Consider the following 27,863-nt stretch of genomic DNA (forward strand, 5'->3'; position numbering starts at 1 on the left):
TCCCTAGTATGCAGGGATGGTTCAACATTCGAAATCAGTGTGATGCACTGCATTAACAAACTATAAAAGAAAAACTATATGATTATCTCAATAGATGCAGAGATAAAATACAGCACCTTTTCATGATGAAAACCCTAAGCAAATTGGGTATAGAAGGAACATTCCTCAACACAATCAAGGCAATTTATGACAAACCCACGGTCAGCATCATATTGAATGGGGAAAAGTTGGAAGCATTTCCACTGAGATCTGGTACCAGACAGGGATGTCTGCTCTCACTGTTGCTATTCAATATAGTACTAGAAGTTTTAGCCAGAGCCATTAGGCAAGTAAAAGAAATCAAAGGAATACAAATTGGGACGGAAGAAGTCAAACTATCCCTTTTTGCAGATGATACGATTCTTTATTTAGGGGATCAAAAGCTGCACTAAGAGACTATTGAATCTCATAGAAGAGTTTGGTAAAGTAACAGGATATAAAGTTAGTACACAAAAATCAACAGCCTTTGTACACACAGACAATGCCATAGCTGAGAAAGAACTTCTAAAGTCAGTCCCATTCATAATAGCTGTAAAAAAACCACGGTAGCTTTGATTAAACTTAAAGTTGTCAAAGGTCTCTATAATGAGAATTACAAAACATAAAGAAATAGAAGAAGATACAAAAAAAGGAAAAATCTTCAATGTTCATAGATTGGAAGAATCAATATCATCAAAATGCCCATTCTTCCTAAAGCAATTTACAGATTCAATGCAGTACCAAAAAATCACCAAAGACATTTATTACAGGTCTGGAAAGAAAATGATGCTGAAATTCATATGGAGGCACAGGAGACCTTGAATAGCTCAAGCAGTCTTATACAACAAAAATAGAGCCAGAAGCATCGCAATACCAGCTTTCAAGACATATTACCGGGCAGTTATAATCAAAACAGCCTGGTACTGGTACAAAAACAGTGGAACAGAATAGAAACACCAGAAATCAATCCAAACATCTATAACCAACTTATATTTGATCAAGGAGCTAAAACCAATTCCTGGAACAAGGACAGTCTGTTCAACAAATGGTGTCAGGAAAACTGGATTTCCACATGCAGAAATATGAAGCAAGACCCTTACCTCACACCTTACACAAACATCCACTCAACATGGATTAAAGACCTAAGTCTGTGACCTGACACCATGAAATTATTAGAGACCATCAGAGAAACCCTGCAAGATATTGGCACAGGCAAAGAATTCTTGGAAATGACCCTAGAGGTACAGACAGTCAAAGCCAAAATTAACAACTGGGATTACATCAAATTGAGAAATTTCTGTACTGCAAAAGAAACAGGAAAGTGAAGAGGCAACTGAGAGAATGGGAGAAAATATTTGCAAATTATGCAGCTGATAAAGTATTAATAACCAGAATCTACAAAGAGATCAAGAAACTCCACCACAATAAAACAAACAATCCACTTAAGTAATGGACCAAGGACCTAAACAGACGTTTTTCAAAAGAGGAGGTCCAAATGGCCAACAGACACATGAAAAAATGTTCAAGATTGTTAGCCATCAGGGAAATTCAAATCAGAATCACAATGAGGTTTCACCTCATCCTGGTTAGATTGGCTTCATACAGAAATCAACAAATAGTGGATGTTGGTGGGGATGTGAGGGAAAATGCACACTAATCCACTGTTGGTGGGAATGCAAACTGGTAAAGCCACTATGGAAGACAGTTTGGAGATATCTCAGAATATAGCCCTACCATATGATCCAGCCATGCCACTTCTCAGAATTTACCCAAGGGAAATTAATTTGGCAAATAAAAGAGCTATCTGCACCTCCATGTTTATTGCAGCTCTATTCAAAATAGTTAAGACATGGAATCAATCTCAGCGTCCATCAACAGAAGACTGGATAAAGAAACTATGGGGTATATACTCTATGGAATACCACACAGCAGTTATATAAAAAAAAAAGAGAATCCTGTGATTTGCAACAAAATGGAGGAATCTGGAAAACATCATGCTGAGTGAAATAAGCCAGTCCCAAAGGGACAAATATCATATGTTCTCCCTGGTTGGTGACAGCTAACTGAGCACCTAAAAGGAAACCTGTAGAAGTGAAAATGACACTATGAGAAGCAATGACTTGATCAGCCCTTGTCCTGACTGTCAAGGAATAGCTTACTACTTTATTCCTTTTAGTATTTTTTTTTTTTGTTCTACTTAATACCATTGGTTGAAGTCTTTATTTAACACAGAATTATTCTTGAGGTGTTTAAATCCAATTGAAAAGTGATCTCTGTTAAATATGAGAGTGGGAATAAGAGAAGGAGGAGATATACAATTAGGCACATGTTCCCTCAGACTTACCCCTAAGAGTAAAGGTAAAAACTTTCCATGGGACTCCAAATCCCATTAAGTTGGCAGGTACCAATGCCATCTTACTAGTTAAAGTGATTAGTTTAAGCTCATAACTGATCATAAAAATAGGATTAAGTGTCAAAGGGTTCACATAAATAAGACCAAGTCTGCTAATAATAATAGAATTAAAAAGGAGAGAACAGTCCAACATGGGAAGCTGGCCACACAGCAGACTCACAGAATGACAAATGCCCCAAATAGCACTCTGGCCTCAGAATGAGCTCCCTCTCCCCTTCCATTCACATCAAGATTCATTTTCAATTCTCTTTATATACAGAAGATCAGTTTAGTATATATTAAGTAAAGATTTCAACAGTTTGCCCCCACATAGCAACACAAAGTGAAAAAATACTGTTGGAGTACTAGGTATAGCATTAAATAACAGTGTACAGCACATTAAAGACAGAGATCCTACATGTTATTTTTTTAAAATTAATTAATTTTCTATGCCATTTCCAATTTAACACCAGGTTTTTTTTTTTTCATTTTCAATTATCTTTATATACAGAAGATTGATTCAGTATATACTAAGTAAAGATTTCATCAGTTTGCACCCACACAGAAACACAAAGTGTAAAAATACTGTTTCAGTCCTAGTTATAGCATCACTTCACATTAGACAACACATTAAGGATAGAACCCACATGGGATGTAAGTACACAGTGACTCCTGTTGCTGACTTAACAATTTGACACTCTTGTTTATGGTGTCAGTGATCTCCCTAGGCTCTAGTCATGAGTTGCCAAGGCTATGGAAGCCTTTAGAGTTCGCTGACTTTGATCTTATTCTAGTAGCATCTTAATAGATTCCTCTGTATACATGATTATATCATTTGTGAATATGCCTTTTTAAATCAAGATAACTAATTTTTTAAGAAGAGATTTATTTATTTGGAAGGCAGAGAAAGACACAGAGATCTTATATCTGTTGCTTCCCTCACTAAATGGCTGCAATAGGAGGCAAGAAGTCCATTCTGGTCTTCTACATGGATGCAGGGGCCCAAGTGCTTGGGTCATCATCCACTGCCTTCCCAGGTGCAGTAATAGGAAGCTGGACTGGAAGCAGAGTAACTGGTACTCTAGTATGGGATATCAACATCATAAGTGGTGGCTACAGGGAGATGACCAAACAAGAGATTTCAGATAAGAAGAATTTGTGTCACAGCACTGAGTTTCCACCTGATTTCATGTCAAAGAATTCTCTGAAATTTGTTTAACTACTTTCCCCAGTTCCCCTTTTCCCCTTTAAAAGACCCTGGAGGAAACGCGTCTTTGGGATCATAGAATCGGCTTTCTTCCCAGTGGCCAGTGTCTGTCTGCTTACATCAACTGTTGTGTTGACTGTGTAGTGTTGACCAGCCCAGTTTTAGTCCTATTACACTGGCTTTGATCCCCATGGTTGCAGGCATGTTGGGGAATGAAACAATGCATGGAGTGTTCTCACTCTTGGTCTTTCTCTGAAATAAAACATAATTGCAAAAAAAAAAAAAAAAGCAAAATTAAATTTTTGAAAGAATACTTAATTAGATAATGATGATTATTCTTTGCAACTACCATTTCCTGGAAGTAGCAAGAACATTTGTTGTCATTGTGTCATTTTCCTGTACAGAAATGTTTGGTGGCTTTCCTCACCGTTATGACAAAAGTCCAAGTTCTCTGGAATGGTCTCCAGAACACTTTGTAATTCATTTCCAAAGAAAACAGCTTGGAATGGTGAATAGAGCTTAGGGCTCAGTTGGGAGGCCTGGCTTCTTATCAGGTGTTCATAAACAAATTAGTGGATGCTCCACATGTTGTAGGATTGAGAGTTTGATTTTTTTTAAAAAGATTTATTTATTTATTTGAAAAGCAGAACAGAGGCAGCAAGAGAAAGAAAGAAAGATAGGAAGAGAGAGAGAAGGAAAGAGAAAGAAAAGAAAGAGAAAGAGAAAGAAAAGAAAGAGAGGAAGAAAAAGAGAAAAAAAAAATCTTCCATCCTCGGGTTTGCTCCCCCAAATGGTTGCAAGGCCGCAGGCTGGGCCAGAGGCCTAGACAGTTTGGCCATCTTCCACTGCTTTCACAGGCACATTAATAGTGAAGCTAGATTGGCAGCAGAGCAGCTGGGACTTGAACAGGCGCTCTGATTTGGGATGCTGGCATTGCAAGTACTGATTGTGAACCTGCTGAGCAGGGTCACAAAGAGAATCTTTTATCCACTGATTCACTCCCCAAATGACTGCAGTGTTTAGAGCTGGGCCATGCAGGAGCCAGGAGCTTCCTCTGGGTCTCCCAGATTGGTGCAGGGGCCCAAGGAATTGGGCCATCTTCTACTGCTTTACCAGGTGCATCAGCAGGGAGCTGGATCGGAAGTGGAGCAGTTGGGACTTGAACCAGTGCCCATATAGGATGCTGGCACTGTAAACAGCGACATAACCTTCTGCACCACAGCACTGGCCCCTCGATTTTTGATTTTTTTTAAAGCATTTTTTTTTTCCTCTTAGTTCTTTGGATAAATTTATAATAGTTGCTTTTATGTCTTGTCTACTAAGTCCAGTATCTAGGCCTTCTTAAGAATAGTTTTCTGCAACCTGTTTTCTCTCCCACATTGCCTGTGTCTTCCTGTGTTGGTATTATACTCAGCAGTTGTCTTTTACTAGCTAAGACAGAGCTCAAGGCAGCCATAAGTTGCTCTAAAGTGTGAGCCAGTGAAACTTGATGCCCTTTTTAGAAGTTGTGTTTCAGACCAGTGTCAGGGGCTTGTCATGAGTCTAGGAGGGTTCTTAGGTGTCCCTTTCCCTGATTCTCTGTTAGACTTGTTTATTCTTTTGTTTCTGTCATGGAGAGGTTCGGCCATAATCTCAAAAGACAATCTCAAACCTTATAATCCTGAAAGATCAAAATCCTTAAAGTCTAAAATACTGAAAACAATAATTTGGGCAAAATATTTCAAAAGATCTTTATAAGACATTTTTTACTTTTTAAAAAGGAGATTTATTTAAGAAGCTTAAAGACATTTAGAACACTTACTAGGCCACTTTATACAATAAAAGTCGACAATAATAACCTCACATTTTTATTAAGCATAAACATTCAGGTATCCTAGCATCAGTCATATGGGTATAGCAGTTAAACACAGGGATATCTTTTCATTTATTAAGTTTCCAAGTTTTTACATACATGAACAATGGTGCTTACACATAAACTGAATGTCGTGGTAATGCACTTCTCTAGAGGAGATGGATTTGTAAAAAGCAAACTAAATCAGAACTCTCTATAAAACTTTTTTACAATTTATACCTGCAGTAATGAAAATGATGTTATAAAATATGTGGCATATTGAATTGTAGCTGACAATTTAATATAGTGAAGGGGGAACCCTAAAAACAGAAAATTTGACATGAAAAAGTACATTATAGAATAAGTGATAAGCAGTTGCATGGGGTGGTCTCTAAGAGCTGGCCACCTGTCCCATCATGCACTGTGTGCTGAGGCCCTTCTCCATGAGTAGCAGCTTTCTTGAGGGGAGGGACACGGCTCCTCTCAGAGAATGCACTCACATTCCTTTTTTGTGTTACACTATTTCTGAAATTCTGTGATTCCATTTACGCTGAAATATTCTCTATTGTCTCATTTTTTGTGCCCTGTGGTATTTTGGGTACACGGGAATCTATTATACACACGTTTGTATACAGATGACAGATTTGGCAGAAACAACGCTGATGGCCGGCAGCAGCATGGTTCTGTGATTTTCCTATTCTACCATGCACATGATTATCCTTGAACAAGTCAGTAACTTTGTTAGCTTCTTAATCCAAATGTGGCTTTCATTCATGGAAACCTCCTGGAATTTCATCATCTGGAAGGAATGCCAATGTAGACACTTAACACATTTTTAAGTTGAAGTTTTCAAACTTGTCATATTCTGTGGCCAATCTTTCACCAGAATTTGAAATTTTTACCCTTCTTAAATAGCATCCCTGTCCCCTAGCTTTTAAATGGTAATTGTGGCGTTGGGGATTTTGGCTTCCAGGATTTAAATATTGTGATTTTCAGGATTTCAGATTTCAGGGATTTTCTTTAGATTTTAGGGATTTTGATCTTTTGGGATTTCGCTATTTGGGATTATGAATTTCAGCGTTGTCTTTGGGGATTATGTTTGCTTGGCACAGTTACAGAGCTATCAGCTTCATCTTAATTGTTCCCCAAAAAGGCTTGAAATTTTTTACAGTGCCATTGGATATGAACTTCTGTGTGCCCTGTTCCAAATAAAGGCATGATTCCTAGAAAGTGCTGAGGCATTCCTCGTTCTTACAGCTTACTTCTCTAGCCTGTGCTGAATCTCTGTCATTGCTCTGGAGCTGGGGCCAGGGGGAATGGCTTGGTTTTCTTTTCCCTTTTCCCTTCCCTCCCGTCTTTCTGTTTTTCTCTCTTTCTCTTTCTTCCTGCTTCCCTCTCTCTCCTTCCCTGCCTTCCTCCGTTTCTTTTGCTTTTCTCTCTCTCTTTAAAGATTATTTGTAAAGCAGAGAAAGAGATTTTTCATCTGCTGGTTTGTTCCCCAAATAACCACAACAGCTACAGCTGGGCCAGGAACCTAGAACTCCATCTCGGTTTCCTATGTGGGTGGTAGGAGCCCAAGTACTTGGACCATCTTCTGCTGCTTTTTCATGTGCACATTAGTAGGGAGCTGGATCACAATGCTGTCCCGATTTTCTTGGAGTTAGTCTGCTCTGTGAGAAGTCAGCTAGGCCGTGGCTGTAGCCACTAGTCTTCTTGGTTTGGAGCTTTTCTGCCTGCGTGAAACCTCTACCTTCCTTGTAAGTGAACAGATGTAAGGATAATTTGTGCCCAGTATTCTCAGCCTGCTCTGCCTGGGGGAAAATTTGTGCCCTATGAACGGCAACTGGGTGAAGGAAGGAGTTCTCAAATCTCTTGGCTATCCTGCCTGGAATAGAGTTTCTACAAATGTGGGAGTAGCTGGCTGCTTGCCCCTCCTGGTGATAAATCATAGTTCTGGGCAAGGTACTATTTAGTAGTTTGCTTCAGTTTTGTGTTAGGTTAGGCACACAATGCTCTCTCTCTTTGAAAGTCTCTTAGAGCAGCGCTCCCCAGAGACTTTTCTTGACTACTACCCAGGTGGTAGGTCCTCTCCAACTCTGTATTTCCTTTTCCTGGGTTTGTTTTTCTCTGTAGCATTTATCAGTTCCAGGCATGCATGTATACCTACATATGTACTTGCTTATTTACGTCTCCCAGAGGGTGTGTTTAGGTTCCATGAAAGCAGGGACTTAGGCTGTTTTGTTCACTGTTGTATTCTCTGGATTCCCTTATGAATGCAAAGCCCTAATGAAGGCAAAGTTAACTTTTTTCTTCTTCAGTTTAGCCTGTATAAATTGAAAAATGTCTAGAACTAGTATGCAAAATGCAATTGTGAGTTTCCCAGCTCCAGTTGCTTGTTACTGCCTAAAGTGAGAATGGGATTACCTGGGAAAGAACTCATTGATTATCTGGCAAAGGCTGCTATGGCCTTATGAAAGGAGGATGTGGAATCTCTAGTGCCATGAGATAGTAAAGAGCAGCAAGTGGGTAAATTTTTTGTTCTCTATTCTTTTTTTTTTTCTTCTGGTTTGGTTCCTCTTTAGTACTGGGAAATGTTTGTGGATGCTTGGGGTTAGATCAGAAAGACCACCTGTTTACAGTATGCTGTGGAGATTTTTGTGTAATTTATTTTGATAAATAGGGTAGAAACCAGTCTCTTGGAATTATCAGGACGTTGCAGGGGTCAGTGTGCCAGCTTCTTCCCAACTGAAAGAAAAATCCTTGTTTTCCTATCTAATGTGAGGAATTTTTCTTTAAAATTTAAAAATTTTTAACTAATGCCTTTCTGTTTCTTCCTCATAGATTCTTGCTGGAATCTGTAATTCTACTTTGGAACACATGAATAACCTCATATCTTCAAAACCGTCTACCATGAAGCTGAAACAGACCATCAACCCCATCCTTTTATATTTCATACATTTTATAATATCACTCTATACAATTTTAACATACATTCCATTTTATTTTTTGTCTGAGTCAAGACAAGAAAAATCAAACCAAATTAAAGCAAAGCCTGTAAATTCAAGTCCTGAGTCTGCATACAGATCTGTTAATAGTTTGGATGGTCTGGTTTCAGTGTTGTACCCTGGATGCGATACATTAGATAAAGTTTTTATGTATGCCAAAAACAAGTTTAAGGACAAAAGACTTTTGGGAACACGTGAAGTTTTAAATGAGGAAGATGAAGTACAACCAAATGGAAAAATTTTTAAAAAGGTAAAGTGATGTTTCATTGCCTTTCAGTCCCTTGAATAAAATGAACTCTTAGAAATGGTGGCACGAGACATGCACAGCCTACTTCTATGGGAACGTGCTGATCTTGCAGGAGAAACAGGATAGAAAGGCGATGAGACTGTGCTCTCATCTCAGCCTGTGCTTACTTGCATGATTTGTTCTGAATTTTCAGAAAGATATTGAAAATGTACACTGGTATGGGGTTCTTCTGATCCTTGTGTCCACCATGGTTTAGAATAGAATGTCAAGGGTGGATTTGGGGATGAAACCATATTCCCTGTCTTCCAGAAGCATTTGGATGTTTAAAAGGCTTTTGAGGGGTGTAAACTAAAGTTTCAGATTTCCTGGGGGATTGCAGTGTGTGCTTAATGTCCTGGTACTTGGCTTGTGGCAATTGCATGGTTTTAAAAATTTCTTTTTACAATCACAGAGGAACTGGCCACTGTTGATTTGAAATAGAGGGCAAGGTGTCTCAGAGGCAGTGTAACAGAGTGCTTTAGAGCCTGGACTCGGCTAGCGCCGTGGCTCAACAGGCTAATCCTCCGCCTTGCGGCGCCGGCACACCAGGTTCTAGTCCCGGTTGGGGCGCTGGATTCTATCCCGGTTGCCCCTCTTCCAGGCCAGCTCTCTGCTATGGCCCGGGAAGGCAGTGGAAGATGGCCCAAGTGCTTGGGCCCTGCACCCCATGGGAGACCAGGAGAAGCACCTGGCTCCTGCCTTTGGATCAGCGTGGTGTGCTGGCCGCAGCGGCCATTGGAGGGTGAACCAACGGCAAAAAGGAAGACCTTTCTCTCTGTCTCTCTCATTATCCACTCTGCCTGTCCAAAAAAAAAAAGAGCCTGGACTCCAGACACAGACTGTAGATTTCAATTGTAGCTTGCCCATTTACTGACATTATGACCTTAGAGAAGTTATTTAACAAGCTTGCCTCATTTTCTTTATCTGAAACATGAAGATGATGATCATGATTCACTAGTATTTATCATAAGTCAAGCTATTTCATGAGTTCCTCATTTATCAGTTTATTTAGCTCTATGAGTTACGGTCATCCCTACTTTACAGATGGCAGCATTGGGCACAGATGGGTTAGGTAATTTACCCAAGGATACTACAGTTAGCAAGTGCTGAAACTGGGACTCGAACCCAGGCCTTCTGACTTCATAACTCACACTCCTTAACTGTATGTAGCAAGTACTATTGAAGATAAAGACAGAAAGAGGTGGACTCACTGCCATGATGCTCCCATCATGCTCTATGCTGCCAGCCTTCTGAGAGGACAAAGGCTTTATTACTGATCAATAAAGGGCAGAAGAAATGATTCAAATCTACATCCTTGAGTCAGATTTGAGTGAAGCTTTTTGGAGTAGGTAGGAGGGAGCTGATGTTTAAAACACTGGAGAGGTAAGTTCTGATTGGAGGGGCTTGGAATAGATCAGTCCAACTTAGAGTTATGTTCAGTCACTGTTCCTGAGAAAGTAGGAGCTTTGTGAGTGCTTCTCTCCTGCCTGCCTCAGTGCCTTTGTATTCATTGATAATTCAACAAAATATGAAATATTTGAATTCATATAGAAAAGTTAGGGGCCAGTGCTGTGGCACAGTGTGTTAAGCCACTGCCTGCAGTGTTGGCATCCTACATGGCTGACTGTCCCAGGTACTCTACTTCCAATCCAGCTCCCTGGTAATGTTCCTGGAAGAGCAGTGGAGGATGGCTTAAATACTTGGGCCCCTACACCCATGTAGGAGACCCAGATTAAAGTCCTGACTCCTGACTCCAGCCTGGCCTAATTCTGGCCATTGCAGCCATTTGGGGAGTAAACCGGCTGATGGAAGATTCTCTCTCTCCACTCGCTCACTTTCACTTTCTGCCTCTCCTCTCTTAACTCTGCCTTTCAAATAAATAATCTTTTTTTTTTTTAAATTTAATAGTCATTCTTTATTTTGAGCGTTTTTTTTTATATACAGAAGATCAACTTATTATATATTAAGTAAAGATTTCAACAGTTTGCACCCTAGCCAGGCAGCATGCCACTGCCAAAGCTACAGCTCAGGACCCACAGAAACTAAGTTAGCCTGCAGCACCACACACATTCTTCCTCAGTAAGGCTATTGGAAAATACTTGCTTCATTTACTATACGTGAACCCTAAAAATCAATTCTACTTTCCCAATGAACCTAACTTTAGACAGGAAAAATACATGTTTCTCATCTTTCTATACCTTCTGAACAAGGCTTAATGAACCTAAATGCCAATTTAATGACTAATACTAATAGCAAGCAGATCTTCTGACATATGTAAATCTAAAACCTCCTGTAAAAATGTATTATAGAGGCCAGTACTGTGGTGTAAGGGTAAAGCCTCCACCTGCAGCACTGGCATCATATATGGGCACTGGTTCGAATCTTGGCTGCTCCTGTTCTAATCCAGCTCCCTGCTAATGCACCTGGAAAAACAGCAGCAGATGGCCCAAGTGCTTGGGCCCCTGCACCCACATGGGAGATCCAGAATAAGCTCCTGGCTATTGGCACAGCTCCAGGCATTGTAGGCATTTGGGAAATAAAGCAAGGGATGGAAGATTTCTCTATCTCTCCCTCTGTAACTCTTTCAAACAAATAAATAAATCTTTTTTTTAAAAAATGTACTATAAACAGAAAAAGTTGTTCACTAAAAACAGCTATTTCAGCTAATTTTTTTAAAGAAAAAATTTAAAAAATTAAAAAATTAAAAGGTAAATTAAAAATTAAAAAAAGATAATATAATTTTCATGCATGGAGAAGTTTTGCTGTGACCTTTTTAAATCAATCCAGAAAGACAAAATATTCATTTTTGACCTTGCAAATTGACTTAGTTTTCTTTTTCTGTTTCTTAATGCTTATTCCTAAGTTACTTTACATTTTTTACTGTTTGCTTATATGTATGATATATGTTTACTGATTTTTAAAGACATTTGAATCATAATTAATATCAAAAGTAGTGACCAATCTCTTGGTCAGTATATGTTGCTTGGTTATTAATATTATCTCTCTTTGATTTTCTCTTCCAAACTTGTTCCTCTCCTTGCTGTTCCATTTGTTAAAGGCCCCACCATACACAAAATTGCTCAAGCCCCAAAACCATGAATCTCTGATTTATTTCCCTTACAATCGTTGCTCCCCCTGCCCCTCTTTTTTTTTTTTTTTAAACGTCTTCCTGCTTGCACTCTTGCTTCTACTGGAATTCACCCCACACAGCAATTAAAATGATCTTTTGCAATTATATCTCAGACCACCTTACTCTTAAGGCTTTATAGGAGACTGGCTCCTTTCTAGAGTACTTAGAACTCTGGATGAGTTTTCCTAAGTTTGTATTCTGGTCATACCACTTACTAGTTATGTGATTCTGAGCAAGTGTTAAGGGAAAATGGAATTCAGAAAAGTTTATTGTGGTGGATGAAATTTTGAAGTGCATGTGTAATTTAATCTTCCATAAACTTTGAAGTCTGCTTTTATGCATGGATTTCAAAATGTTTGCACCAAAATTTACCCTTTTATTCCATTCCATTAACTTTTTGAAGTATGCTTCTACTTTATCTGGGCCTCAGGATTCTTATCTGTAAAATAGGGGATAATTGTGGTAATTGTCTCTTTTAGTTACTGTGAGAATTTAATATGTTAATACTTGGAATGACTTAGCATGTAGTAGATAGTAGTAAATGTTAGCTGCCTTCATCATTACCATCATCAGGATTGTTATCAACTACCCCGGTCTCTGTAATATTTTTATTCTCTCTGGCTCCCTCACAGTAATTTGTTCATAATAATCTTCGGTTGCAGAGAGAGAGAGAGAGGGAGAGGGGGAGGGGAGGGAGGGAGGGAGGGAGGGAGATATTAAGCCAGGTATCCTTTTGATTTGAGGTACTTCTGTTCCAAATAGTGAAAGCAGAAATAATCCTCGGGTTTAAATTTGTTAAACTCCTGACTGTTGAAAACTTGATCTTTGTTTGACGGTGTGACCTGTCAGGGACTTGAATGGTTAAGTATTTGTGCTTCTGCTTTATGGGATAGTCTGTATTCTCTCTATTTTTTTACTTTTTTTAATAGCTTACCTTTGAGGTAATTTGAGCATGTAATTTCATCAGTTCCTGAGCAAAGTAAATTATTAATTTCCTGTGTCCCAGGCAGTTATAGTCTGACTGAAAACATTGATATTTACATGTGTGTCTAACACCTGTCATAGAAAAGCAATGTAGTCAGTTGTGAGAATGGAAAATGGTCTTAAGAATCATGGTAACCCTTCCCCTGAATTTATGAATGAGGAGACTGTTCAAAGGCTCCATGATAATCTTTCAAATAGCCACATTGAAGGCAAATGAACATTTTATATGTGGGTCACTGGTAAAACATTTCAAAGGTAATAGACAAATGATGTAGTAGGTGATTGAACAGAGATCAGAACAAAAGTAGCTGTGGGAATCAAATGTTTAGGTGGACCTGGACTTTTATTTAAACCAGTCTTTTTTTTTTAAAAAAACTTTTATTTAATGAATATAAATTTCCAAAGTACAGCTTATGGATTACAATGGCTTCCCCCCCCCATAACTTCCCTCCCACCCGCAACCCTCCCCTTTCCCACTCCCTCTCCCCTTCCATTCACATCAAGATTCATTTTCAATTCTGTTTATATACAGAAGATCAGTTTAGTATATATTAAGTAAAGATTTCAACAGTTTGCCCCCACATAGCAACACAAAGTGAAAAAATACTGTTGGAGTACTAGGTATAGCATTAAATAACAGTGTACAGCACATTAAAGACAGAGATTCTACATGATATTTTTAAAAAATTGATTAATTTTCTATGCAATTTCCAATTTAACACCAGGTTTTTTTTTTTTCATTTTCAATTATCTTTATATACAGAAGATTGATTCTGTATATACTTAGTAAAGATTTCATCAGTTTGCACCCACACAGAAACACAAAGTGTAAAAATACTGTTTCAGTACTAGTTATAGCATCACTTCACATTAGACAACACATTAAGGATAGAACCCACATGGGATGTAAGTACACAGTGACTCCTGTTGCTGACTTAACAATTTGACTCTTGTTTATGGCGTCAGTGATCTCCCTAGGCTCTAGTCATGAGTTGCCAAGGCTATGGAAGCCTTTAGAGTTCGCTGACTTTGATCTTATTCCGATAGGGTCATAGTCAAAGTGGAAGTTCTCTCCTCCCTTCAGAGAAAGGTACCTCCATCTTTGATGGCCCTGTTCTTTCCACTGGGATCTCACTCACAGATATCTTTCATTTAGGTCTTCTTTTTCTTCTTCTTCTTCTTTTTTTTTTTTTTTTTTTTTCTGGAGTGTCTTGGCTTTCCATGCCTACAATACTCTCATGGGCTCTTCAGCCAGATCCGAGTGCCTTAAGGGCTGATTCTGAGGCCAGAGTGCTGTTTAGGACATCTGCCATTCTATGAGTCTGCTGTATCTCCCCCTTCCCATGTTCTCTCCCTTTTTTATTCTATCAGTTAGTATTAGCAGACACTAGTCTTGTTTGTGTGATCCCTTTGACTCTTAGACCTATCAGAGTCATCAATTGTGAACCAGTCTTTTAAAAGGAGGCTGTGGAGGAGAGCATGAGATGAAAAGACTATTGAAGTTATGTTGAATTATACCATTTATGCAAATAATTGCTGAGTGCCTGGAACTCGTCTAGGCACTAAGTAGACAGTGATGAATAGGACACATGAGTTATTTTATCATGGATCTTGTATGGGAGGAACAAAGACAATAAGCAAGTTGAAAAATACAGTAACTAGTATGCAGAGATAAAGCAGATTAGTGATCAAGGAAAGCCTCTCTGAGTAGGTTTTAGTTAAGCTGAGGCCTGACCAATAACTGTCCAACTTTACCCTGATGTGTGTGAAGGAATTTCCAGGCTGTGGCACAGGATAATGCAGTGATTGTAAGACAGGAGCCCAGCTGTTGAAGTTCACAGGATGAAAAGTGTAAGAAGGCATTCTGGTCCTGAGAGGAGTTCCTCCCTAGATTTGTGTCCTAGTGTCTGTCTTGCCCTAGCTCAGCTGTTTGAAGGACATGAAGGACAAAGTTGTGTTTAGAGTGAGTCAGGGGGAGGAGTTTGGCCACAGAGAGGCTTGCAGCTTCTAGATCTCCTAGAGCTGGTTAAGCCAGGGTGAGGTTTTTGGACTTCATTGTTCCTGAAAGAGAAAACCCTGCATAGTGTTAATGCAAGCAAGAGATGTGGTGGGTTATGAGAAAATAAGAGTGGAAGCAATTTGGCCAGTTGGTGTGAGTTCAGGAGAGAAATGAACTAGGATGATAGGAGTGAATTATTTTGCAGTAGTGTTATAGTCAGGAAATATACATACATACATATATATATATATATATATATATACTGACTATATATATATAGTATATATATATATATATATACATATATATATAGTCAATTCATTCCCTGACTATATTGTCAGGGAATAAATAAATGAGTTTAGTGTGGGATTGAGCTAAACATAGTGACGAATTGAGGATTATGAGTTTTTTCTAGCAAAAATCACATAAAATTATGGGTAGAGAGTAGAGTTCTCTAAATGTGATTTTTATAAGTGCTAGATGACTAAATATTTTAATAATTAAAGTAACAAAATTCAGATCTTTGTTTTGATATATCTGAAGAAACCTTACACTTGATCGTCACATGGTGATATCACAGCATGAGTTTACATATTTGGATCATATATCAAATGCCTTTTCAGAACACACATACTCTTTTTTATTAATATAAAGAGAGCAGATTTCTTACTTCACAGATATAATTCCCTCCCAAGAACACATGTAGTCTTTGAAATTTATAAAGCCCATCATTTAGCTTCTTTTGAGCTTAAAATTTTTAATAATTGTAATCTAGTTCACATGTTGGCCAAATTTTCATCTGTCTTCTCACCCCCACAGAGCTCCTTTTGAAGTCATTGGAGCTCCCTGGGAGTGCTGAGCCTTTCGTGGGGGTGCAGAGCAAGGTGAGAGTTTGGGACCAAAAGTAAATAAGTATCTTAAATACAGTTGGCTTCTCCATCAAAATAGTGTTTCCATTTTAAATCTTATCACTGAATTAAACACTAGAGGGCGGCATTTATCCTTTTAAAATTTTTAGAAATCTTTATCCAACCTCTTGTTTCTAGAAATCTCTTCAATGTTGTTTGCATTTTTAAAAGTGGATATGCTCAGATGGTTTTGAAATGCTTGAGACATACATTAATTACATAACTATCTTTGGGAACCATCTGCATGTTTGCAGAGAGATTTTTATCTAATCTGTGTGTAGTTGGGGATATATGGCCTTACTGAAGTTGAAGAATATCCTTAACAACAAAAATTGTTAACCAGCTTTAAAGGGGGGGGGGTTATTAATAAGGTAAACCTGATGCTACCAGTATTTTTTTAAATAAAGATTTTATGTATTTATTTGAAAGGTAGAGTTACAGACAAGCAGAGGCTTAGCCTAGTATGCCACAGCGCTGGCCCTGTTACCAGTACTTTTGATAAACACAGATAAGATGTTAAAAGCCTGGGGAGTGCCAGTGACCATTTCATGCTTGAACAGAGGGGCTCTGATGAATAATACAACCAGTTTCTAGATGGTTGCATAAATAGAAACTTGCTTACTTTGCTATTGAGAGTTAGATAAAGCAATTTAAATTGAAGTCTTAAATATTTCTATTAGCTTAGGTAGGACTTGTTTCTGTTTGTGGGTCATGTTGTACCATCCCATGTTAAATCCAGGAATTTCTAAGTAGAGGAAGAGGAAATTTTGGTGTCAGTAGTACTTGATACCTTTTAAATTAACATCTAAATCACTTAGGTAAATGAAATCTGTAAGTTGATTGATAGTATGTGACTATCTAGCCAGGAAGTTGACCTTTAAGATCCCACCAAACTCTGAATATTTTTGGAAACTAAGATTTAAATAAAGAAGTTACAGTTAAAGATTTAGAATAGGATTTGAGTTGTCATACAAGATATTATAACTAATTTTAAAAATAGTTCTTCACTTAAAATTCAATTACTAGCTTTTTATTGGAAAAAAAGTTTTATGCAAGTATAACGTTCTTGTTGCTCAGAATTTGGAATATTTTAATTTCTTTTGTAAGGTAATATTTTGGCTATATTAAAAGCTATTTGTATTTTTTGTTTCATCAGGTTATTCTTGGACACTATAATTGGCTCTCCTATGAAGATGTCTTCGTTCGAGCCCTTAATTTTGGAAGTGGCTTACACATGTTGGGTCAGAAACCAAAGACCAACATCGCCATCTTCTGTGAGACCAGGGCCGAGTGGATGATTGCTGCACAGGCGTGTTTCATGTACAATTTTCAGCGTATGTGGGCTCTCTTACTCTCTGAAGAGTGGACTTACTATTTTAAAAGAGATGATACTTAAATATTATAATATTTCACTCTCAAGAGGGTGAAAGGTTAGGTTAATTTTCATGGGGCATCCAATTAGTGGAGAATTCTTAGTTGTGACTTGTAATTTTTGGTCTGTTTCTGAAAAAAGAACCAGTTGTGGAACAAATTGTCCCAGTCAATGTAGTGAAGAGGCTTAGCCTATTAGCAGGGGATTTTCTGGGTCTAAGGAAACAGACCTACGCTTACTTAGGGATCCTTGCTCCATTATCGTCTCTCAGGAATCCGCTTTTGAAGTTACTGTTCTTGTGTTAATGCCACATCTCCCAGTGGCAACAGTTGACCTCTAAGACACTTCCATACTTGAACACGGTAAACTTCAAGGTGCCAGGTTAAATGATGGAGTATTTTAATGTTGTAATTGCTTCAGTGGTGAGTGAGATGGCTCAGTCTGTGGGATATTACTGAATGCTTGGTTAAGAGATGGTGGTACCAAAATGTCAGGTGTAGATGTTGTCTCCTATTTCAGATGAGACTGAAAAGATACTTTAACTAGGTTTCTTGCTGTATGTATTTGCACTTTTTCTTCTATTCATTATGTGTTTTTTTAATGAATGAGACAACTGTGCGTGCGCACACACACACACATTCTTAGACACAAGGAGAATGAGTGCACGCATACTGTGCAGTTTCACTCCCCAAATGCCCACAACTGTTGGGGCTGTTCTGGGCCTGGAGCAAGGTGCCAGGAATGTAGTCCATGTGAATGGCAGGGACCCAGTCACTTGAATCATCACTGCTACCTCAAGGGTATGCATTAGCAGGAAATTGGATTCAGGAGCTAGAGCCAGGAATTGAACCCCAACCGCCTGATATGAGACATGTGCATCCCAACTGATAGAAAAAATGCCCAGCTCATGTTAAGAATTCTTCTAAAGCTTCTCAAAAGAAACCTATTTTCCAAGTCATTTTGTGTCCAACTTTATTTAGTTAAGCAGAAGGTAAGATTCCACATTATTATTTATATTCTGTAATTTTGACATTTTCTAAGATTTTTCTTTAGATTTTTCTGCCTTAGAATAAATCATACTGTCACTTGCTCATGGTATTTTCTTGACATGTTATGCCTTAAGTCTGACATTTCATTAATCATGTTATTGGTATATGTTCTTTTTTACATTTTAATACCAAGTAGTCAACAATTAAGTATTTTTTTTAAGAAGATCTATTTATTTATTTATTTATTTGAAAGAGTTACACAGAGAGAGAAGGAGAGGCAGAGAGATAGAGAGGTCTTCCATCCTCTGGTTCACTCCCTAATTGGTTGCAACGATGGAACTGTGCTGATCTGAAGCCAGGAGCCCCTTACAGGTCTCCCCTGTCAGTGCAGGGGCCCAAGGACTTGGGCCATCTTGTACTGCTTTCCCAGGCCATAGCAGAGAGCTGGATAGGAAGTGGAGCAGCCGGGACACGAACTGTGGCCCATATAGGATGCTGGCACTGCAGGCGATGGCTTTACCCTCTACACCACAGTACTGGCCCCAAGAGTTAGGTTTTGAAATTTTAAAAATCAGTAATCAGTTACAGTTCCTTTCCAGAGTGATAGCCCCAGAGTAACATCTGTAGGTGAAACCAACTAAAATTTAGAACTGTTCATTTGGGGGCCAGTGCTGTGACGTAGTGGGTAAAGCTGCCGCCTACAGTGCCAGCATCCCATATGGACACTGGTATGAGCCCAGCTCCATTTCTGATCCAGCTCTCTTCTGTAGCCTGGAAAAGCAGTAGAAGATGGCTCAAGACCTTAGGCCCCTATTCCCACATGGGAGACCCAGAGGAAGCTCCTGGCTCCTGGCTTGGATCAGCTCAGATTTGATCTTTGCAGCAAACTGGGGAGTGAACCAGCGGATGGAAGACCTCTCTCTCTCTCTCTGCCTCTCCTTCTCTCTCTGTGTAACTCTGACTTCAAATAAAAAAAAAAAAATCTTTAAAAGAATAAAGCTGTTCATTTAAAAATATTGGAAACTGGGGCTACTAGGTGAGGGTGAATAGGTATGATGTCAACAAATTATGTTAGAATAATTTTAAAAAAAGCACTTTCTAATGGACTATGGATTTCACAGTTTAGAATGCTTGGTTATGATATACATCCACTGTGAGGCTTTATTTGCACCCGGTAGTTTATAAAATGTGTGTATGCTTGATTTGCTCTTCTTTTCCTTGTAGTTGTTACGTTATATGCTACTCTAGGAGGCCCGGCCATTGTTCATGGATTAAATGAGACAGAGGTGACCAACATCATCACTAGTAAAGAACTCCTGCAGACAAAGTTGAAGGTGAATTCTGCAGTTGCTTTGTGACTGACACTTTAGAATTTGCAGTGTGATGAGACCTGTTAAGATACTTAATTTATGGTTTCTTACATCCTTACTGTTTTTGTAAGCTTTTATGAATATCATACCCTGTTATTTTTCTTGAGGAAATAAAAAGTGGGTTTCATATATATACAAATTCAGATAGTCCAGGGTTATATTATAAATTATTAATGTTCTTATGTCTAAATAAAAGGGGTCACAATTTTTATTGTACTCACATATTTTCTAGTCTTTTTAATAAATTTGTAATTTCTAAGGGTTATACTTTAAACTGGTAATTCATGTTGCTCCTGAATTATTGTATAATAATGACTTCAGAATGTTGTAAAAGTTAAAATTGGAGACTTGGAAAATTATAGAAAATGGGGCTTTTTTAGTTTCTAGACAGTTTTCTATAAAAATAGAAATATCTGGACCATTCATTCATTGGTTTATTTATGCTTTACAAATTTACAAGTGAAATCCTTACTCCCCACTTTATCTCATGTGTTTTTTATTTCCCCTCTTAAAAACTTGAGTGATTGACTCTGGTTTCCCTGGGGCTCATGTCACCTGTGTGTATGTGCCCACTTGGCAAGGCAGTGGCTTCATTGATTAAGATTTTACTAAAGAACATGGGGTACATGCTGTAAAAGAGTTAAGTTCAATTTAGTGCAATATTTCTCAATCTCAAAGTGATATTTATGCCATTGCAACTCCCCCCCTTTCTTTTGAGATAAGAAATTTCTTAAATAGTTGTTTAATATGGTAAACCTCTTTTCTTGTATCTTGAACTATTTGCTAAACTGTTTCAAGGAATAACAAAGAACTTGGTAAATGTTGGCATTTTTCCAGGACATAGTTTCCTTGGTCCCACGCCTGAGGCATATCATCACTGTTGATGGGAAGCCACCAACCTGGTCTGAATTCCCCAAAGGTGTCATCGTGCACACCATGGCTGCAGTGCAAGCACTGGGAGCAAAGGGGAGCCTGGGTATGTTCCCTTTACTCATTCTTGATGAGTGCTTTCTGCGGGCACTTCTCCAGGATTACTCCAGAGATTTGACTCTATGGTTAGATCAGATCTAGACCATGATTGGGAGAAGTGGTTCTCTCTAGGTATCCTTTCATCTAACCCATAAAGAAAAGTTTAAAGAAAAATACATTATTAATGTTCTAAAAGTAATAGGAGTAATTTAAAAGAAATATATTTGATAATATAAGTTTTTCCAATAAACCTTCCCATCTCCCTTTTCTTATCATTTTGGGATAGTTTAAAGTTGATTTTGTAAGTATGCCATTAAGCTTGTCCATGTGAATTGCTTGCATGTGTTAACAGATGGAGTGACTCGACCTGGAGCCCTCCTTTTACACTCTGCTCCAACTCTTCCCTCTCTGGAGGTGACATCTTTGTATCTTCAGTTAGTACACCTAGGCATGGTGCCTAGAAGTTTTTACTCATAAATAAATGTAAAAAAATGTTAGGGTGTACTTTACTTCCTCTGTAGTAGGAAACAGTGCTTCAGTGTGAGCATTCACTCAGCTCAGGAATAGGGCTGTGCTGACATGAATTTTGGGCATGTGTTTTAGGTGCTGATAGGACATTCACAGGTACATACATGGTCTACTTGAGTTTGGAATTAAGAGATTTAGAAGCTAGTAATAGTTGGGTATTCATTAGAACTATGGGAAAAGGTGAGGCCACCCACAGGGAAAGGTGTCACTGAAGGCCCCTGAGGACTACTCGAAGAGAAAGGGAGAAAACCACGTTAGGAGTATGTGGCTGGTGAAGCCAAGGGAAGGAGATTTGGACAAGTCGTCAATAGGACCAGGTGTACAGAGAGGGTGACACAAGGGTTGCAAAAGCACTACCAGACTTGGCAAATGTTGTCTTAAAGAGGGCAGTGCCCAAGATGTGATAGAGGTAGAGAATGGTGGTATGGGTTGCAAAGGAATGAATGGCAGGTGCAGAAGCAAAGACTCGACTGAATTACTTTCCAAGAGACACATCTGGGTGAGTAATAGAGAAGGGAGATTTTCTTTGGGAACATGTATAAAGACTTTCCACATTTATTTAGAAATCCATGTCAAGGGTTATTTTATTCAGGTATGTTAGCAGTTTCATCCATGACTCATTTCTCTCTTTTTGCTTTGTCATCTCTATTCCTTAGGGTTGTCATTACAAATGGTTGACAGTGTTTTTTTTTTTTTTTTTTTTTTTTTTTTAAAGATTATTTATTTGAAAGGCTGAGTTACAGAGAGGCAGAGGCAGAGAGAGAGAGAGAGAGAGAGAGAGGTAGAGGTCTTCCATCTGCTGGTTAACTCCCCAGATAGCCGCAATGGCTGGAGCTGTGCTGGTCCAAAGCCAGGAGCCAGGAGCTTCTTCCAGGTCTCCCACATAGGTGCAGGGGTCCAAGGACTTGGGCCATCTTCTGCTTTCCCAGGCTATAGCAGAGAGCTGGATCGGAAGTGGAGCAGCTGGGACTTGAACAGGTGCCCATATGGGATGCCGGCACTGTAGGTGTGGCTTTACCCGCTACACCACAGCACTGGCCCGGACAGTGTTTTTTTTTTTTTTTTTTTTTTTTATCAATTTATTTATTTGAGAGGTAGAGTTACAGTGAGAGGGAGAGACAGAGGGAAGGGTCTTCCATCTGCTGGTTCACTCCCCAGATGATCTGAATGGCTAGAACTAAGCCAATTCAAAGCCAGGAGCCAGGAGCTTCTTCCATGTCTCCCACGCGGGTGCAGGGGCCCAAGGACTTGGGCCATCTTGTACTGCTTTCCCAGGCCATAGCAGAGAGCTGGATCGGAAGTGGAGCTACTGGAGCTCAAACCAGCGCCCATATGGGATGCTGGCACTGCAGGTGGCTGCTTTACCCGCTATGCCACAACGCTGACCCTGACAGTGTTTTTCAGTCCAGGATTCCAAGCCACACTTATTTCTAAGTTGAATTGGTAAAATAGCCTTTTGTTTCCTTAATTCCTTTCTTTTCTTTCTACAGTTAGTTAAGCATACAGCAGCCAAGTAATTCTTGTCACAGGTGATGATTATGCCTCTGTTGAGAACAACATTGCTTTCTATCTGGAGTGAAGTCCAAAGTCTTTAGCAAGGCCTTTAGGACCCCACATATGTGGTCTTGTCTGCCACTTCACCAAAATTCTCCGGCTGTCTGTGTGTGTCCACTGCACTCCCACTGTAGTCCTTGACCGTCTTTATGGATGCCAAGCACATTCGTACCTCAGGACCTTTGCACCTGCTTATTATCCTTTGAATATTCTCCCAATCCCAGGGTTTTCATGGCTCTCTTCCTCACCCTATTTAGATTTTCACTTAAAATTGCTGCAGAGAGGCTTTCCCTGATACTTGTATCTAAGTAGCATCTGCTTCATCTCGTTGCCTTGTCTTGCTTTGTGTTTCTTCATAGCTGTTATTCCATTATAGATTTTTTTTGTCTCAGTAGATTTTAAGTTCTTAATGTGTAAAACATGTATATTTTAGTTGAATTGAGTTAGAATAATTATTAAAAAATCGGTGATATGATTGAATTTCTCAGAAGTGTGTTATTTTTCCTTCAATACAGAGAACAAACCTCATAGCAAACCATTGCCCTCAGATATTGCAGTAATCATGTACACAAGTGGATCCACAGGAATTCCAAAGGGAGTCATGATTTCACATAGTAACATCATTGCTGGTATAACTGGGATGGCAAAAAGGATTCCAAGACTGGGGTATGTCATAGTAAAAAAAAATAAAAAAAAGGGAATGTTTTCATATGTATGTTGTTATTAACAGATATGTCTTTAGTAATGTATGGTTAAATTGCTCCTTCAAAAGCTATTTACACTGGATTTTTTTTTTTTAATTTAAAGATTTATTTATTTATTTGAAAAGCAGAGTAATATAGAGGCAGAGGCAGAGAGAGAAGTCTTCCCATCTGCTGGCTCTCTTACATGGCTGCAATGGCTGGAGCTGGGCTAATCTGAAGTCAGGAGTCAGGAGCTTCTTCCATATCTCCCACGTGGGTACAGGGGCCCAAGGGCTTAGGCTGTCTTCTACTGCTTTCCCAGGCCATAGCAGAGAGCTGGATCGGAAGTAGAGCAGCTGGGACTTGAACCAGCACCCACATGGCATTCTCGCACTGCTACAGCGCTGGCCCCAATATACTGAATATTTTCTAAAAATTGGACACTAAAATTAATTATGAAATAGTTATAAGGTTTAACTTTTTAATAATTTTAAATTTCAAATGAGTTATAGTATATAAATCCCTTAATTTTTTTTAACTAGTTGATACTGTTGCTTCTTTAGTCATTTTTATATCAAAATACTGTTTAGGTAAACAGATAACTTGTAAATATTTACTCAGTAAATATGAGCTGTGTTCACAGTCTCTGATTATTTAATTTTTAATTTGTTATTCATTGAGAGGCAGAGGGAAAGAAAGAAATGGACAGAGTGAGTCCTCATTGTCTGGTTCCCTCCTGAAATGCCTCTGTAGTGGCTTGAGCTTAGAACTTAATCTGGGTCTCCCAAGGGCCCGACTACTTGAGCCATTACCTGCTGCCTACTAGGCAGTAAGGGTTCACATTAGCAGGAACCTGGAATTGAGAATGGAACTGGGCACTGCAGTACGGGATGCAGGCATTCCAACCAGCGTGTTAACCACTAGACCAAATGGCTGCCCCTGATTTTTATTTTTAAGACAAACTCCAGTGATAGCAGGATGGGTATAATGGAGTGGGAAAGAGATAATGGAGGAAAGCAGATGACATCTGAGGAGTGGTAAAGGAAACATTCCCAGAGGTGGAATCAGTATTCCTGTGACTGATCTGAAGCAGTGGCTATTTTTAATGCCTTTTTGTACTGAAACCACACACATATGTACACACGTAGTTACTGTGGGATTGAGTTTGGGGGATAGAGAATGAAATTTCTTTTATGTATTTGTACGTTACAGAAAACAAATTAGGAATAACAATTTCCTTATAGGTTTGCCTGAGTTGTACTTGGTATTTTGGGGATGGGGCAATTGTTGAAATATATATGCATATATATATATATATATATATATATATGTAATATTTGTGGTATATTAGCATATAATTTGTTATTTGCGATTTAGTCCCAACTCCCACAGCAGAATCTGTTTTGTAAAATATCTGGCAGACATTTGTGGGTGGGAAGCAGCATCTCTCCTTGTCTGTTGCCTCAGTTTCGGTTTAGCTTCAGCTGTGGTTTTTCACCCTAACATCCCCACTAGTATCCATCTGTTCCTCCCCTTTTGCAGTCACTTTGAGCATAGAGCACAGCTGACCTTTCTTCTGTCTCCTTTGTCTTAGAGAGGAAGATGTTTACATTGGATATTTGCCTCTGGCCCATGTCCTAGAGTTAAGTGCTGAGCTCGTTTGTCTCTCTCACGGATGCCGCATTGGCTACTCTTCACCACAGACTTTAGCAGACCAGGTAACTTAAATGTCTGTGACTTGAAATAATGGACTTTTCAGTATGACAGTATATTGTAAGGATGACAGTAAGTCATTTTGAAATAAACTCTTTGCTTCTAAAGTGTTTTGTAGTTTATAAGTACATTAAAATGATGAATTTATAATATGCTTTTTTGATTTGAGGTTTCCTTGGGTATTCAAAGTGAGGACCACTTTATATGGATCATTTTTTTCTTTTTTTATAGTCTTCAAAAATAAAAAAAGGAAGCAAAGGGGATACATCCATGTTGAAGCCAACCCTGATGGCAGCTGTTCCGGTAAGGCTTGAGCAGTATTGAAATTTAGCACTGAAGATGTACGATCTGCTGCAGAGCAGTAATGTGTGTGAAAAAGGTAGCACTGACATGGTAGTTGATGCAGCATTTACTCCATGTTGTTTTAGAGCATTAAGCTCTACAGGATTTATTCTTACTTTTTTAGCTTTAATTTTTGTGTTTACTGAGCACTCAGCCTGGCTTCAGCTTCCATATATTATCATCAGATTCTTTACTTAAATGGAAAAAGTTATAGAAAAAGGACCCACAGCAGTTTTCTGGCTTCTCCTATTATGGCTTTCTGATTTTGCTTAAAAGTGTTGGGAATTACTTGCGCTTATATCAAGTGTATTTATGTAGTTATTTCAAAGTCAAATGTAAATGGTCAGTAGTTTGGAGTTTCTTTAAGTGTGATTATAGTTTCCTAGTAGTACCCTGCTTTAAATTCTTAATTTGTTCAAAACTAATTATAACTTAAAACTGTGGAGAAAAAATTATTATAAATCATTAACGTATACTTTTCGGTAATGAGACTTGGCAAGCACAGTGCAGACAAGGAAAGTTTTCGTGGCAATGATATTAAAAGACAAACAAATCAATAAACAAAGGAAACCTAGGCCCTTTTGTGAGCAAACAGTATGCTACATCTATATAATATGAAGTTGGAGGAGTTGGTGCTATGGCACAGCAGGTTAAAGCCCTGGCCTGCAGCGCTGGCATTCCATATGGGTGCTGGTTCGAGTCCCAGCTGTTCCACTTCTGATCCAGCTCTCTGCTGATGCTCTTGGGAAAGCAGCAGAGGATGGCCCAAGTGCTTGGGCCCCTGCACCCATGTGGGAGACTCAGAAGAAGCTTCTGACTCCTGGCTTTGGATTGGCTTGGCTCTGGCTGTTGTGGCCATTTTGGGGGTATACCAGTGGATGGAAGATCTCCGTGTCTCTCTCCCTCTCTCTGTAACTCTATCTTTCAAATAAATAAATCTTTAAAAAAATAAAGTTAGATTATAAAAATAAATATCATATAGATGTTAATTATTTTGTGAGTTTAGTGTTTGATTCAGAGTAAGTGAGATAAAGAAATATAAAGAATCAATAATGATGTATTCCTGCCCTAAGTCTTTATGTTTCCCCCTTTTTGTGTTATTATCAAGAGTATCTAGGTGTATTTCTGTTAAAAATTATTTCTTCAGAAATCTCATTTTTAAATTAATTGTGGCTGTATTTTAAAAGTTTCGTCCTGATAGAATATATCTTTTACAATGCCTTAATGAAAATTTATAAAGCCTTAAATAGAAATACAAATCAGGTTTTCAGATTTGAATATTTAAGGCAGCTGCTAATCATTAACTGCATTATATATTCATTTTTGTATATTTATATATGTATTATGTTATAAATATACATTTATAAAATATAAACAATTATACATAAAATATGTTTATGCCTACAAATATATTTATATACATATGTGTTTATGTACTATATGTTCATTTTTATATATGCAGGAAATTATGGATCGGATCTACAAAAATGTCATGAATAAAGTGAATGAAATGAGTAGTTTTCAACGCAATCTGTTTATTCTGGCCTATAATTACAAAATGGAACAAATTTCAAAAGGACGTAGTACCCCACTGTGTGACAGGTAAATAAGGACCCTCCTTTTTTTCCTCTTGATAATTTAATCATTTAATTCACGTTAATTAACCAGTTAATTGAGATAGAGATAAGTAATATTGGGGGAGGGCAGCATTGTAACGAAGCAGGTTAATCCACTTCCTGCAGTGTTGGCATCCTATATGGGTGCTGGCTTATTACTGGCGCAGCTCCGGCTGTAGCAGCCATCTGGGGAGTGAACCAGTGGATGGAAGACCTCTCTCTCTGTCTCTACTTCTCTCTGTAACTCTGTCTACAGATAAATAAAATCAATAAAACATAAAAGATATAATAAAAAAAGAATATGAGGTATTTAAAAATAACCTGTAAGAGCTGGTGTTGTGATATAGTAGGTTAAACCACTGCCTGCAACGTTAATATCTCATAGGGGCATCAGTTTGAGTTCTAGCTGCACCACTTCCCATTCAGCTCCCTGCTAATGTGCCTGGAAAAGCAGTTGAGAACGACCGAAGTATTTAGGTTCCAGGACCCATACAGGAGACCTGAAGAAGCTCCAGGCTCCTAACTGCAGGCTTCAGCCTGGTCCAGCCTTGCAGTTGAGGTCATTTGGATAATGAACCAGCGAATGGAAGATTTCTCTTTCTGATGTGCCTCTCTCTCTCTCTCTCTCTCTAACTCTGCTTTTCAAATCAATAAAAATAAGTCTTGAAAAAAACCTGCAGTATCTTTTGAAAATATTTTTCATTTAGAATTTTGCTGTATTTAATGTTGTACTTATATTTTCTGTGGACACTTAAGGGACTTATTTTGAGAAAATTTCTCTTTGATTTGAAATTTATATTGGCATCAGTATAAAATTTCAGTATGAATATAAAATGAAGACTAAATATGATTAAATGTTTTGTATTCAAAATTTTAAATGACCAATTTATCCCAGATATCTATGTTAAATAGATTTATGATTTTATGATAAAATAGCTTAGTAATTGGAAATTAAAGTATGGCATTC

General features: G+C 38.4%; 1 protein-coding gene across 1 annotated transcript in view; it reads left to right on the plus strand.

Moving 5' to 3' along the window:
• Nucleotides 1-27,863, plus strand: part of ACSL3 (acyl-CoA synthetase long chain family member 3) — an 85,265-nt gene that overhangs the window by 40,146 nt on the left and 17,256 nt on the right. Inside the window, exons 3-10 of the mRNA XM_062192847.1 lie at nucleotides 8,290-8,703; nucleotides 16,917-17,094; nucleotides 19,346-19,455; nucleotides 20,329-20,467; nucleotides 23,058-23,208; nucleotides 24,820-24,943; nucleotides 25,170-25,241; nucleotides 26,743-26,882. Coding sequence (XP_062048831.1) covers nucleotides 8,326-8,703; nucleotides 16,917-17,094; nucleotides 19,346-19,455; nucleotides 20,329-20,467; nucleotides 23,058-23,208; nucleotides 24,820-24,943; nucleotides 25,170-25,241; nucleotides 26,743-26,882 — 1,292 coding nt within the window. The 5' untranslated portion in view covers nucleotides 8,290-8,325. The remainder of the gene's footprint in view (nucleotides 1-8,289; nucleotides 8,704-16,916; nucleotides 17,095-19,345; nucleotides 19,456-20,328; nucleotides 20,468-23,057; nucleotides 23,209-24,819; nucleotides 24,944-25,169; nucleotides 25,242-26,742; nucleotides 26,883-27,863) is intronic.

Source organism: Lepus europaeus, chromosome 1, assembly GCF_033115175.1.
Source record: "Lepus europaeus isolate LE1 chromosome 1, mLepTim1.pri, whole genome shotgun sequence".
NCBI classification, from domain to species: domain Eukaryota; kingdom Metazoa; phylum Chordata; class Mammalia; order Lagomorpha; family Leporidae; genus Lepus; species Lepus europaeus.